The following is a 13,459-nucleotide window of genomic DNA, read 5'->3' as shown; positions in this document are numbered from 1 at the left end:
TTAGATAGTGGACTGGAACTCTTGAAGTTTTTTTCATCAACTGATTAAATGCTTGATCCAGGGGTTGGTGGAAGCCAATAATTTTAACTGCAGGATTTGCATCTGCAAAATTTTTCTTTCAGCATCTTTCCCGGCAGAATACACTCACACAAGCTCGACACAACATCTCTCGTCACTATGATCTGGTCTGCTACATAAAATACAAATATCCTAGTGTTTTTTTTCTTTTCACGGTTCAGTTAAGTGTTAAATAAATTATTCTGCTTTTCTTGCTCGGTTTACAAAAGTTCCTTTTATGTCACTGTGTGAAAAGAAAAGCTTTTACTTATGTTGAACTGTATATTGTATAGGTTGTTCATCTCATCTTCTATGTTCTGTTATTTGGTGTATATGCTCAGCCATTTGGTCTTACATTCTTTGTCCATTTCATCTGTCTGAACTCATGTCATGCTTGTTTAGTGATAATCTGCTTTACCTCTCATACAAGCTTTGGTCTCTCTCAACCTTTATCAAGTCTAGGGCTTCCAAGAATAAAATTTACTGGCTAAAATCCAGCCTAAACTTTGACCTGAATTGCCTCTGTAAACCACATGCACCTTGTGCACATGGGAACTTTGCACATATATTTATTTATTTTATTTAAACATCCATACATATGTGTGCGATTTTTACCGATTTATAGAGGTACTGATTGAAAATATTTTCAGAATCAGATGTATGGAAGCCACCACAATGAAGTTTCAGCAGGGAATAGAGAGAAGAAGAATGAGAAAGGGATGGAGAAGAAAAACGGTAGCCTCATTTACAATAGGCGTGCCCTAATGCTATTATATGTAACATAAAGTACATTAGGTTTAAAATACAAACAAATCACAAGGAATGCCATTATAACATAAAATGTTATTACGTTATCAGACGTCCAGATCTAGTAACACCTAATCACATTTTATCACCTTTCCTCAAGTTGTGCATGGTCTTGAACCATGGACAACTTGTTCTTTAAGAACCAAAATTGATGCTTTGTTAGGCATTTAGTGAATAAGTCGGCAACTTGATTTTGTGCGAATGTGATGAGGTTCAATCTCCTTGTCTTCAACCTTCTCTCTGATGAAATGTTGATCTATCTCAATATGTATTGTCCGACCATGCTCATGCTGTATGGGATTATAAGCAATGTTAATAGCACTTTGATTATCACACAATAAGAATGATTGGAAAATTCTTTCTCCTAGATCAGCTAGAAGATGTCTGACCCAAGTAGCTTCAATTGTCCCTGCTGCCAACCTGTATTCTGCTTCAGTATTGGATCTAGCAACAACTCTTTGTTTTCTGCTACTCCATGATACCAAATTCCTGTCAATGAATATATAATATCTAGAAACAGATCTCCTCTCATCTGTATTACCTGCCCAATCTGCATTTGTATAAGTGATGATTTTGTACCCCTCATTGTCAGGCCAATTTCTTTGATAAAGAAGACCATCTCCAATGGTTCCTTTCAAAAATCGTAAAATTCTCTTCACAACATCATCATGACCAGTTCTTGGTTCGTGCATAAATTAAAATACCTGATTTACATAATACACAATGTCTGACCTGGTAAAGGTAATAAACTGAAGCATCCCAACAATGCTCCGATATTTAGTCGAATCATTATATAACTCTCCATCATTAGAGCTTAGCCTTTGATGCAAAACACTAGGCATGTTTAGGGGTTTACAATCTGTCATTTCTGCCATCCTCAAAAGATCAAAAGTATATTTATGTTGTATAAGAGTTAAAACATCACCTCTTCTATCCACTTCAACTCCAAGAAAATACCTTAAATCACCAAGATCTTTCATCTTGAAATTTTGCATCAACAATTTCTTCATTGTTTCCATGTAACTGTCTGAATTGCCTGTAAGGATTATGTCATCAGCATATATAAGCAATAAGGTAGTAGCATTTTTATCCTTGAAAATGAACAGAGAATGGTCAAAAGAGGATATGTGAAAACCATAATTTTGAACTTTAAGGAAAAAACTCTTAAACCAAGAATGAGAGGCTTGCTTCAACCCATAAAGGGATCTTTTTAGTTTGCACACATAGTCTTTGGGATCTCCTTCGGCATATCCAGGAGGTTGTTCCATAAAAACTTCTTCCTTCAGATCCCCATGTAAAAAGGCATTTTTTATATCTAACTGACTCAATTCCCATCCATAATCAACTGCCAAGGATATAACAATCTATATTGTTCCCATTTTAACCATGGGACTGAAAGTCTCGTCATAATCTTGCCCATATTCTTGTATAAAACCTCGTGCCATAAGTCTTGCTTTATACCTCTCAATGTGTCCATCAGGCTTATATTTAATCTTATAAACCTACTTGCACCCAACAACGTTTTTCTCCTCTAATCTAGGAACAATTTCTCAGGTTTGAAACTCATGTAGAGCCTCTATTTCTTCATTCATAGCCTCTATCCATTTATGGGATTTAATGGTTTGATAGAAGTTGATTGGTTCATCATGCCTCTCAACTTGTGACATAAACAACTGAAAGTCTATGAAAAAATTATCATAGCTAACCCACCTTTGAATAGGATGGCGTATCCTTTTCGATCTTCTTAATGGAGGTTGACTCATATTTTGCTCAGTATTGTTGGTGATAGGATCTCTTCTTCTTCTAACATAAACTTGACTAGAGAATCTCTGAATTTCTCTAGACCCTTTATTTTCGAAAGTATGTGGAGGTTCGAGATTTGGTCCATTTGAACTCAATTCTTCGCAAAATGGCTGACAAGTCCCCCCCTTCTCTTGAAAACAATTATGCACTCATCCAGGGATCATAAACTTCAACATTTCGAAGTAAATCTTGCTCTTGAGATAATGTTGTGCTCTCAAAATTTTGTTCATCAAAAACAACATTGTTGAAAATCTTGATACGTTTAGTTACAGAATCATAACATTTATATCATTTATAATCATCCGCATATCCAACAAATCTGCACTTCACTGCTTTATCCTGGAATTTATTTCCTAGAGACTTGTCATCATGAACATAACAAACACAACAAAAAATACGCAAGTCATTATAATCAGGGTGTTTTCCAAAAAGAGAAAAGGAGACTTATCCTCTAGAATTTCCATGGGCAGGTAGTTAATGACATGTAGTGCAGTGTGAAAAGCTTTTGTTCAAAGGCTAATAGGAACATTACTATCATGAAGCATACTCATAGCACTCTCAACAATATGGCGGTGTTTCCATTCAGCTAATCTATTTTATTGAGGGGTATGTGGACAAGACGCTCATCTACTTATCCCATTATTTCGATGAAAAACAATAAAGTCATTTGAAGAATATTCACCTCCCTCATCACATTGGAAATGCACAATATTAGAGGAGAAACGATTTTTTACGAATACACATAAGTCTTGAAATCATTTAAAAACTTTAGACTTATGTTTCATGAAGTATATCCAGGTGAAGCGAGAATAACTATCAATGAATAAAACATAATATTGACTCCCTGATGAAGAATAAATAGGAGTTGGTCCCAATACATCAAAATACACAATTTCAAAAGCTCTTGATACTCTTTCATTAACAAGATTAAAAGGAAGTACACGACTCTTGCATAACTGACAATTTGAATAATTTTTAGCATCCAAAACAGGGTGCAGACAAGACTTTGAAATTAAATTTTCTGACACAAGTTTCTTAATGAAACCTTTCCTACAATGACCCAAACGACTGTGCCACAAATCTGACTTATTACATTGAGAAAGATTGTAGACATCTGTATAGCGAGACTTAAGATTTTGTGATGATGGTTCCAAGGGAGAAGACTTCAAGGCAGAAGATGAATATGCAGTGGGATCCTCCTAAAAGACATTCATGTTTCCTCGTTGTTCCTCCTTAGTGAATGTCTCCTTCGTTCGAAGATCCTTGACATATATAGAAGGAGTGAATTCGACGAAAGAATTTGTGTAATCAACAAATTTGGAGACAGATACAATATTCTTTTTAATATTAGAGGCAAGAAAAACATTGGACAAACCAAGAAATGAGCTAGACAAAGGAATTTTTGCACTTCCAATATGAGTAATGGGATGATGTGTGTTATCTCCTATGACTATGCTACTTTTTCCGAAATAAGGAGATAAGTTCAAGAGCTTACCAACATTACCTGTGACATGAGTGGCCGCTCTGGAATCCACATACCATTCTCCTTGCTCATTCTGCTTGATTGTCTCCAGTAGGCTTTTGTCTCTCAAATTCTCTTTTGTTTCCTGCTTTGCTGTTTTTTTTCTTGTTTAAAGGGTTAAACCAGCAGTCAGCTTTCACATGTCCTCTCTTATTGCATAAAAAGCATGTAGGCACTCTCTTTTGATTCTCTGCATTAAAATATCCTGGAGAACTCAGAGTAGGAAAAATGCCACGACCTCCTTGTCCAAAACGACCACGTCCTCTACCACCTCGAAAACCGTTACCCCCACGTCCAGAACTCTGAGACATATCTAAAGCCAAGACATTATGTGCATCAACATGTTCACCATCTTCCGTCATGTTCTTTATGCTCATCTCATACTGAAGAAGTTTGGTTTGAAGATCTTCAAAACTGAGCATCACTGGCAAGACACATAAAGATGTGTAAAGAACATGATATTTTGGTCCCAATCCATTAAGAGTTTGTTGAACTTTTTTCTTGTCTGAGATTGCATTTCCAACAATAGCGAGTTGATCTGTAACGGACTTTACTTTGTTTAAAAACTCCATGAGTGACATTGAGCCTTTCATGAGTGAATGAAACTCCCTTTTTAAGAATAATACTCTTGCTTCTGAAATCTGAGAATATGTTTGCGCAAGCCTGTTCTGTAGTTGAGCAGTTGTGCAATCATCTGATATTGATATCAACACTTTCTGTGGAAGTAATGTATGCAACCAGGGTCTAATCTTGTTTCATTCATGTTGTAAATTCAGGGTTTGAAATATAATTAACTAATGTAACTCCATTTTTTGTGGTAAGAACAAAACATTTGCAACCAAAGGTTCTCAATTTAGAGTAATCGGGGCGGGGGGGGGATCTTGTAAAGTTTTTCAACATGTGAGATGTTTTGCAGCTTTATATATGGCATTTTATTTATGAGATAAGCAGTGGTAAGTGCAGCTTAGGCCCAAAACTCTTTAGGATCATTTTTCGAAATGAGGAGACGTTTGCATAATTTTGGCTGAATCTGATTTTCTGTTGCTGCTCATTTGTACTTGACTGAATCTGTCTTTCTTTCTCTCTCTTCCATTTCCCTTTTATTTTCTTCTCCTACTTTTAATCAATGGATTCTTCCACCTATGTTGGACTCTCTTCGAATTTTTTGACTCAGCTTGTCTCAGAAAAAGCTTAATCATAAATAATTTTCTGACTTTGAAGAGACAAATTGTTTCTTTCATAAGGAGCCAAGATCTGTTTGAGCATCTGGATGGATCGATTCCAATCTCATCACCATTTATTTCACAGGAATCGAAGGATGATAAAGGCACTTCATCAGTCACAGTCAGATCCCAGCGATCAGACCTGCGAGCACAATAGATGTTGCCAATATCTAAAATGACTGAATATTTAACAAGATAATGAATAATCTATAAATAGAGTGCTTCAAAACATGACAAAGTAATGTCGAAATAGGTTCAGACTTCAGATCTTTAAAAACAGTCAGCAGATCAGTTTCACAAATATTGATCTTATACCAGAATAAATGAGATTTAGGATTAGGATCTTGAAACCAGAAAACACAGATTTGACATCAAAAAAATTGAAGTTTTTGAATTAACACTTGACGTCAAGGAGGCTAGATACTATTAGAAAATGAAATAATCCAAAGAAGAACTGAACGAGAAGAAAAGAGAAGAAAATGAAGGATTAGATTAAGAAAAATTCAGAAAAAAGAGAGTTTCTGACTTGAAGATAAAATTTTAGATATCTAAGGGCATACCTTTTGGAAGCAATCCGCAGTCTTGCTCTGATACCATGAAAATATTTTCAGAATCAAATATCTGGAAGCCACCAAAATGAAGTTTCAGCAGGGAATAGAGAGAAGAAGAATGAGAAAGTGACGGAGAAGAAAAACGGCAGCCTCATTTACAATAGGCGTGCCCTAATGCTATTATATGTAACATAAAGTACATTAGGTTTAAAATACAAACAATTTACAAGGAATGACATTATAACATAAATCGTGATTATGTGATCAGACGTACGGATCTGGATCCAATCCAGATCCAGTAACGCCTAATCACATTTTATCACTGATAAATTCCATATCCTACTAAATTTAATCTTGGCAATGCAATTGGGTGATGTTAGTCACCACTCGTTTAGTAACTTGAAAAAGGTGTCACCTTTTTTAGTTGTGTTTTTTAATCATAGACAGATCACATTGAATTGCATTTCCATAGGTTTGCCAAAATTCCTTGGCGGTGCCAACTGTTACATTAAACCACAATGGTATTCAAATTTTTTTTATTTTTTTTAAGGACAACTTTTAGTTGTGGAGACTAAGAAGGCGCATAGAGTACAACGAGCTTCTGGTACATATTTCAACTATTTTTTTCCTGATAACATCTCCTGAATTCATTACTGAGGCCAATTATATTAAACTCGTGACTTGGACCCTTTTTTCACGGATCTTGTTGGGAATTCTCTACATCCTCACATAAAAAATGTGCATAGTTTTCCTATTGCGGAATTGAGTGTTGCACCATGATTTAAGGGATTTCTAATGCATTTGGGCTTAGTCTCTCAATCACTTACTGCACATGGATATAAGTGCACTTGTTATTATCACACATTGCATTTTTATGTGGTAACACAAGATACGCGTTGATAACTAAGAAGATTGAAATTAGACTCACTTCCAGAAGGCGTACACTGGAAGAAATGTGTTTCTTTAATGATCCTATCTGGAAATAGTAGTAATAAGGCATTCCAAGTTTTAGGCACATTTTAGCCAATTTCCTACTGGTGCTTTCACTTATACAGTTCATATTAAATGATGCATCCAACGTGACTTTATTGTCTGTTGGCATTGCATCATTTAATCCTTAGCTTTCTAATTTGATCAGCATGTTATCATTCCTGTTAATTCACCTGTGACTCAATGTTCAAGGGGTTGCTCACCTGTTAACGAGTTTATTATGCCATTTTTAAGGTTCATGGCTATTTCTAGAAGTTACAGGTACTGGAATATGCTGCTTTAGTGTTAAGTCCATGAAACAAAATGAAAATGAAACAACTAATGCATGTGAGGCAGAGTTACAGCATCTAATAAGTTGGAGTCTATGTTATGTGTTTGTCATTCCGGTCTCAGGAAAATGCCTGATAAAACTTATCAGTGGGTTTTCATTGTTTAGAAGTTCAGTAACTGTTCTATAGTCTATGTTTGTCTGAGAATCCTAATAGAAATCTATGGTAGTCGTACCTTGGGGATTAGGGGTGGCAATCGGGTCGGGTCGGGTCGGGTCGGGTTGGCGGGTCAGAATACCTCAACACGAACACGACCCGTTTATGTGGCAAACACGAACACGACCCATTTATTAAACGGGTAACCCGACACGACACGGTTAACCCATTTAATAAATGGGTTGGGTCGACACGACACGATTACATGACACGGCGACCCGTTTATTAAACGGGTTGGCGGGTCAGAGTTAGGGTTATATATATATATATATATATATATATATATATATATATAAACGGGTCGGTGGGTTTACGGGTTCGTGTAAACGGGTTGACCTGCCTGCCTAACCCATTTATTAAACGAGTTGGCGGGTCGGAGTTAGGGTTAGATAAGTTAATATATATAAACGGGTCGACGGGTTCGTGTAAACGGGTTGACCCACCCGCCTAACCCATTTATTAAATGGGTCAAACAGGTTGGCGGGATGGCATACCCCTAACACGAACACGACCCGTTTAATAAACGGGTTAGGCGGGTCAACCCATTTACGACACGAACCCGTTTAAGCCAAACCCTAACCCGGCTAAGAAGCGGGTTGGCGGGTCAGGTCAGATTTTGCCACCCCTATTGGGGATCATGCCCAAAAATAAGACAAGGAGCAGAAGAGGATATATAAGAGAAACTGGCAGCCAATAGGAGATTACCATATTAGGGCTGGTGTCTCCTTTTAATATGTATTGATATTTTTTGCATGTACAATATCTCCCTTTATAAGAATACACCTCTTCCCTTTGAGCCCTATCTATCTTAAAGTACAAAAATACCCTTACATATAAATGCCAAGGACATCTGAATATAAATGGATTGGATCTGGGTCATAGATTACATGGATCTCTAACAAATCCTGAGTCTGCAAGTTGGTGATTGCATGCTGGAGTGAGCAAGATCCTGTATGTTCTAGTATGTCTTTTCCAATGTACACGAACCATGCCACTGAAATGCTGAATGAGTGTTTTCATATTCTAGTGTTAAAGTTAATGTTTCCATTCTCCTAGCTGTATCATGCAAAAATTAGAAACAATTGACTCAAGCAGTCTCTGAGGTGCTTTGCATTGATCTGTCGAATTTGATGACTTATCATAATATGTCCTTTCGATAAGTATGTATATATAAGCCATTTGGCTCATGTTTGTTGAAAGTTTTACCTTAGTGGGTCAGGCAACTGAGATTGAATCAGTGAGTTTAGAGGCACGCATAAATACACGTTGTCTTTCAAGCAATAATTGCCCCACTTAGTATCAAGTCCTCAGTGTAATGGGTATTTGTGCAACAATGCTCCCAAGATACAACCAAGCTTTCGCCTTCTCGCAAATGATTGGACCACACCCTGCAGTGGGTGAGCCCAACAACCTCGACACGGACCACCTTGAACAACCTCTTGACTAGGGTTGAATCGGGTATGGATCCTGGGTTTGAATCTGAATTTTAACAGTAATTGAACCGGGATCCAAACAACAACTAGATATGAGTTTGATCAACAACAAGATCTGGATCCTAGATAGGGATCTGAACTATAACCTGACTTGAATCTTAGGATTGGATATGATCTGGAACTAGATCTAGATTCAAACCGCTACTCGAACCACAACTGAATCTGGGTAATCGGGGCTGGATTTGAGCTAAACCAGATCTGGATCACTCTAAGAGGATCAGATCTCTACCTAAATTTGGGTCTAACCTTGGGGGGAGAGAGAGTGAGAGAGAGAGAAATCTCAACTCGAGAAAGAGAAGAGAGCAGTGAGGGATGGGAGAAATGGGAGAGGGCTAGAGTTTATATAGGCCCCAGCCTAAGGCCACCCATAAAAGTCATAAAGAGCCTTTAAGAGGCTAAAATGGCCAGCTATAAATGGGTCATAGCAGGCCAAAATGGTCAGCCATAAAAGCCCAAACGGCTAGCTAAGGAGGGTGCCCAAATAGGGCCTAAAATGACCTTGGAAGGGTCAGGATCAACCTTGATCGAGTCAAAAGGTCAACGGTCAACAAGTCAAGGATAAGGGGCAGATATTGAACCGTTTTAGACCATAAATGCCCATGTGAAACCATTGGGCTTGATCCAAACGGATCCGGATATGATCCAAAAAGATTCAAGAAGGTTTTAATGCAAAGTCAAAGTCTATTTAATAGTTGGTCAAAAGACAAAAATATACTTGAGGATTAAAATGGTCTCAAGTACTAAAAATAAAGTCAAAGACCAAACCAAACCGAGTTGAGCCAAGCCATGTTGGGTCAGGTCCAGGTCCATAATCTGCAAACCCAAACCCAAACCCATATCTGAATTGAAATCTAAATCTTAATATATATATATATATTATTCGTGATCCAAGATCCAAGGTTTGTTCAAGCCCAAAATCTAATGCTCTAAAGGGCCATGCTTTCTAAGGCACCACCCCAATATATAAGTACAATGAAAGTTCCTACAACTTTCAATATGTGTCTAAACTTTTGTAGGGAACCCTACTCTCACATAAAATGAAGGAATTAGGGTAAAAAATTTAAGTAATTTTGAGCAAAAAATCCAACAATTCCCCACGTTGATCAAAACTATAAAAAGAAGACTCAAGAGGTTGTTCACAAAGATTAAGTGCATAAGTTAAGGTACCTTTTGGGTTTGAACCTCCACGTTAGTGTTACTTAGTCTTAGTCAGTCTGAGACTTCAATAGTGTTAGTTTTGAATTGAAAATCCCGATTAACCTTTCAGACACCATAACACACTTTCACTTCAAGTGGTCATTGTGTGTCTACCAATATATAGAAGCAGCACATTAAAAGTCTTATATTGTATCTCAGTGTCATGAGTGCTCTAGAGACAGTCTCAGTCCCATAGAAGGCGACCTCTACCTTCACACTCACATAGGTAAGTCCATCAAGGGTGTAAACCTATTTGAAACATCCCAGCCATAAAGCTTATGGATCTTATTAAGAGTTCAATTTGAACTCAACCTCCATACACAGGTTTCAAACACTTGACATCAGTAACGAAAAAATTATTATGTGCTCAATCCAATCACTCAGAGACTTGTTCTTCTCATTGAATCACTTGACATTGTTTGACCCTTATCACGTGGTTGGGTTTCTATCAACGATGATTATTTTTATAGACTTTAATCACATTCCTTTAGATGTTTTAAAAATGATATCTCGAGAAAGTCTTTTTGTCAACGGATCCACTAAGTTTTAACACAATTTCACATATTTAGTTGAGATTACTCCTTGCTTGAATAAACTATTCACATAATTATGTTTTAGACTGATATGTCTAAATTTTTCACTATAAATATTACTTTTCGCTTTGTATATAACTGCTTGACTATCACAATGCATAGCTATCGAAGGTACTGGCTTGTCTCCTAATGATATCTTCATTAAGAGATTTTTTAGCCACTCATCTTTCATACTAGCTGATGGTAGTGCTATCAACTCTGCTTTCATTGTAGAGTGGGTTATCAGAGTTAGCTTCTTTGATCTCCAAGTAATTGCTCCAGATTTAATGGTAAATATCCAACCACTTGTGGATAATGATTCATTAGAATTAGGATTTTAGTTTGCATCATTGTTTCTTTCAAGTACAACAAATTCTCTCTCATAAAATATTTCATATTCTAGAGTTCTTCTTAAGTACTTCTGAACTTGATACATTGCATCACAATACTCTTGTCCTGGATTACTAGTATTTTGGCTCAACTTGTTCATGTTGAAAACTATGTCTGGTTTAGTTTCATTCATAGCATACATTAGACTGCCAATAATACTTGCATACTCCAATTGGGATATACTTCTTCCAGTGTTAATCGATAGCTTAACACTAGGATCAATCGAAGTAGCAATGAGCTTACAATCATAATGATTATAGTTTCTCAATATTTTCTCAATGTAGTGGGATTGAGTCAATGCATAATCATTCTCCTGTCTAATTAGTTTAATACTAAGTATGACATTAGCTAAACCCATGTCTTTTATGTCAAATTTAGATGAAGGAAAACTTTTGATATTATTTATGTATTATGCATTATTACTCATGATTAACATATCATCCACATAAAGACAAATAATTATAACATGACTATTTTCTACTTTGCTATATATGCATTTATCAAAGTCATAAATTATAAAATCATATAAAATGATTACTTCATCAAATTTCTCATGTCATTGTTTAGGTGATGGTTTTAAACCATACAATGACCTTAACAATTTACAAACTTTCTTTTCTTGACCTGGTGTTATATAGTCTTCCGGTTGTTTCATATAAATTTCTTCTTCTAAGACAACATTTAAAAAAATAGTTTTAACATCTATTTGATGAATTTCAAAATTATAAATTGATGCCAACAAAACCATAGTTCTAATAAATGCAATCCTACTTATAGCAGCATATGTGTCAAAATAAGCAAGTTTGGGTTTTGTTTGAAACTTTTAGCTACAAGTCTAGTTTTAAATTTTCCAAAAGAGCCATCAGTTAGAAGTTTCTTTTTGAAAATCCATTTGCATCCCAAAGGTTTAAAACCAAGGACAAATCAACTAAAATCCAGACTTTATTTTTTATTATAGAATATAATTCACTCTCTATAGCTTTTTTCCAAGAAGAAGCATCAGGAGAGGTCATAACTTCCAAAAAAACATATCTCTATCTATCATATAGAGGTGAAAATCAGAACCAAAATCTTTTACTTTTCTTGATCTTTTACTTTTTCAAATTTCAGGATTTTCAGGCTCATAAATTCTTTTCCTTGGATTATTTTCAATAACTTTTGGAGCTTTAAGTGATTTTAAAGTTAAATATTCTCTAAATTCGGCTCGGATAGATTCTAAAATCACTTTACTTTCAATATCCATAAACTTATATGTCTTATTATTTTGAAAATATCCAATTAAGACACATATTATGGTTTTTGGATCTAGTTTGGTTAATTTTGGTTCAGTAAGCTTCACATAAGCAATATAACTCCAAACTTTTAAATAATTTAAATTTAGTTTTTTACCTTTTTAAAGTTCATAAGGTATAGTGTTTGACTTAGAATATGAAAATCTATTTAGAATATGACATGAACTAAGCAATGCATCACCCTATAAGTTATAATCTATACCAAATCAATAAGCATCACATTAACCTTATCAATTAGAGTCCTATTTTTATGTTCAGCTACACCATTATGTTGAAGAGTATATGGACTAGTATTTTGTCTATGTATTCCATGAATTTTACAAAATTCAATGAACTCATTTGAAAGATATTCATCACTTCTATCATAGCTAAAAGACTTGATTTTGCAATTATGAAAGTTTTCAACCTCTTATTTGAAAATATTAAATTTTTCAAATGATTCATCTTTTATTTTCATGAGATAGACATAAGTATATTTTATGAAATCATCAATGAAAGTTATAAAATAATTATTGCCCCCACAATTTGAAGTATTTTTCATATCACATACATCACTGTGTATTAAATCTAATAATTTAGAAGTTTTTTCAACACTCTAAAATGGTTTTTTCAGCAAACTTTGTTTTAATACAAACATCATATTTTTTAAAAAGTTCAGTTTTGCATTTAGGAACAAGTCCTAAGTTACTCATGCTTCTCAATGACTTAGAATTTACATGTCCTAGTCTTGCATGTCATAAATCATATGAGTCAAACATACAAACAGAAGAATCAACTTTATTACTTAAATTGAGTTTGAACAACCCATTGGTGGCATAGCCTTTGCCTACAAACTTATGGTTCTTCGACAGTATAATACGGTCAGATTCTATTATAACTTTAAAACTATGAGTTGTAAGTAGATAGGTAGATACAAGATTTTTCGTGACGGTAGGTACGTGATAAACATTTTGGAGGGTTAAACAATACCCATATGTGAAGTGAAGTTTCACACTACTTTTTCCATGCACTTTAGCTTTATGTTTATCTCCCATATAAATTATATGGTCTTCCCCCACAGTTTCGTATGTTTCGACC

At 35.4% G+C, this 13,459-nt stretch overlaps 1 protein-coding gene across 4 annotated transcripts in view; it reads left to right on the top strand.

Moving 5' to 3' along the window:
• Positions 1-13,459, top strand: part of LOC149845461 (uncharacterized) — a 60,695-nt gene that overhangs the window by 34,028 nt on the left and 13,208 nt on the right. For all 4 annotated transcript variants that reach the window (XR_016430194.1, XM_089995758.1, XM_089995762.1 and 1 more), the window contains one exon: positions 62-185. Coding sequence is in view for 3 of the 4 variants with exons in the window: in XM_089995758.1 (XP_089851884.1) it covers positions 62-185 (124 nt within the window). In the remaining variant the exon portion in view is untranslated. The remainder of the gene's footprint in view (positions 1-61; positions 186-13,459) is intronic.

Source organism: Nuphar pumila, chromosome 2 (genome assembly GCF_984573655.1).
Source record: "Nuphar pumila chromosome 2, dmNupPumi1.hap1.1, whole genome shotgun sequence".
NCBI lineage: Eukaryota > Viridiplantae > Streptophyta > Magnoliopsida > Nymphaeales > Nymphaeaceae > Nuphar > Nuphar pumila.
Note: the sequence above shows the minus strand (reverse complement) of the source record. Positions and strands in the feature narration are given on the sequence as shown.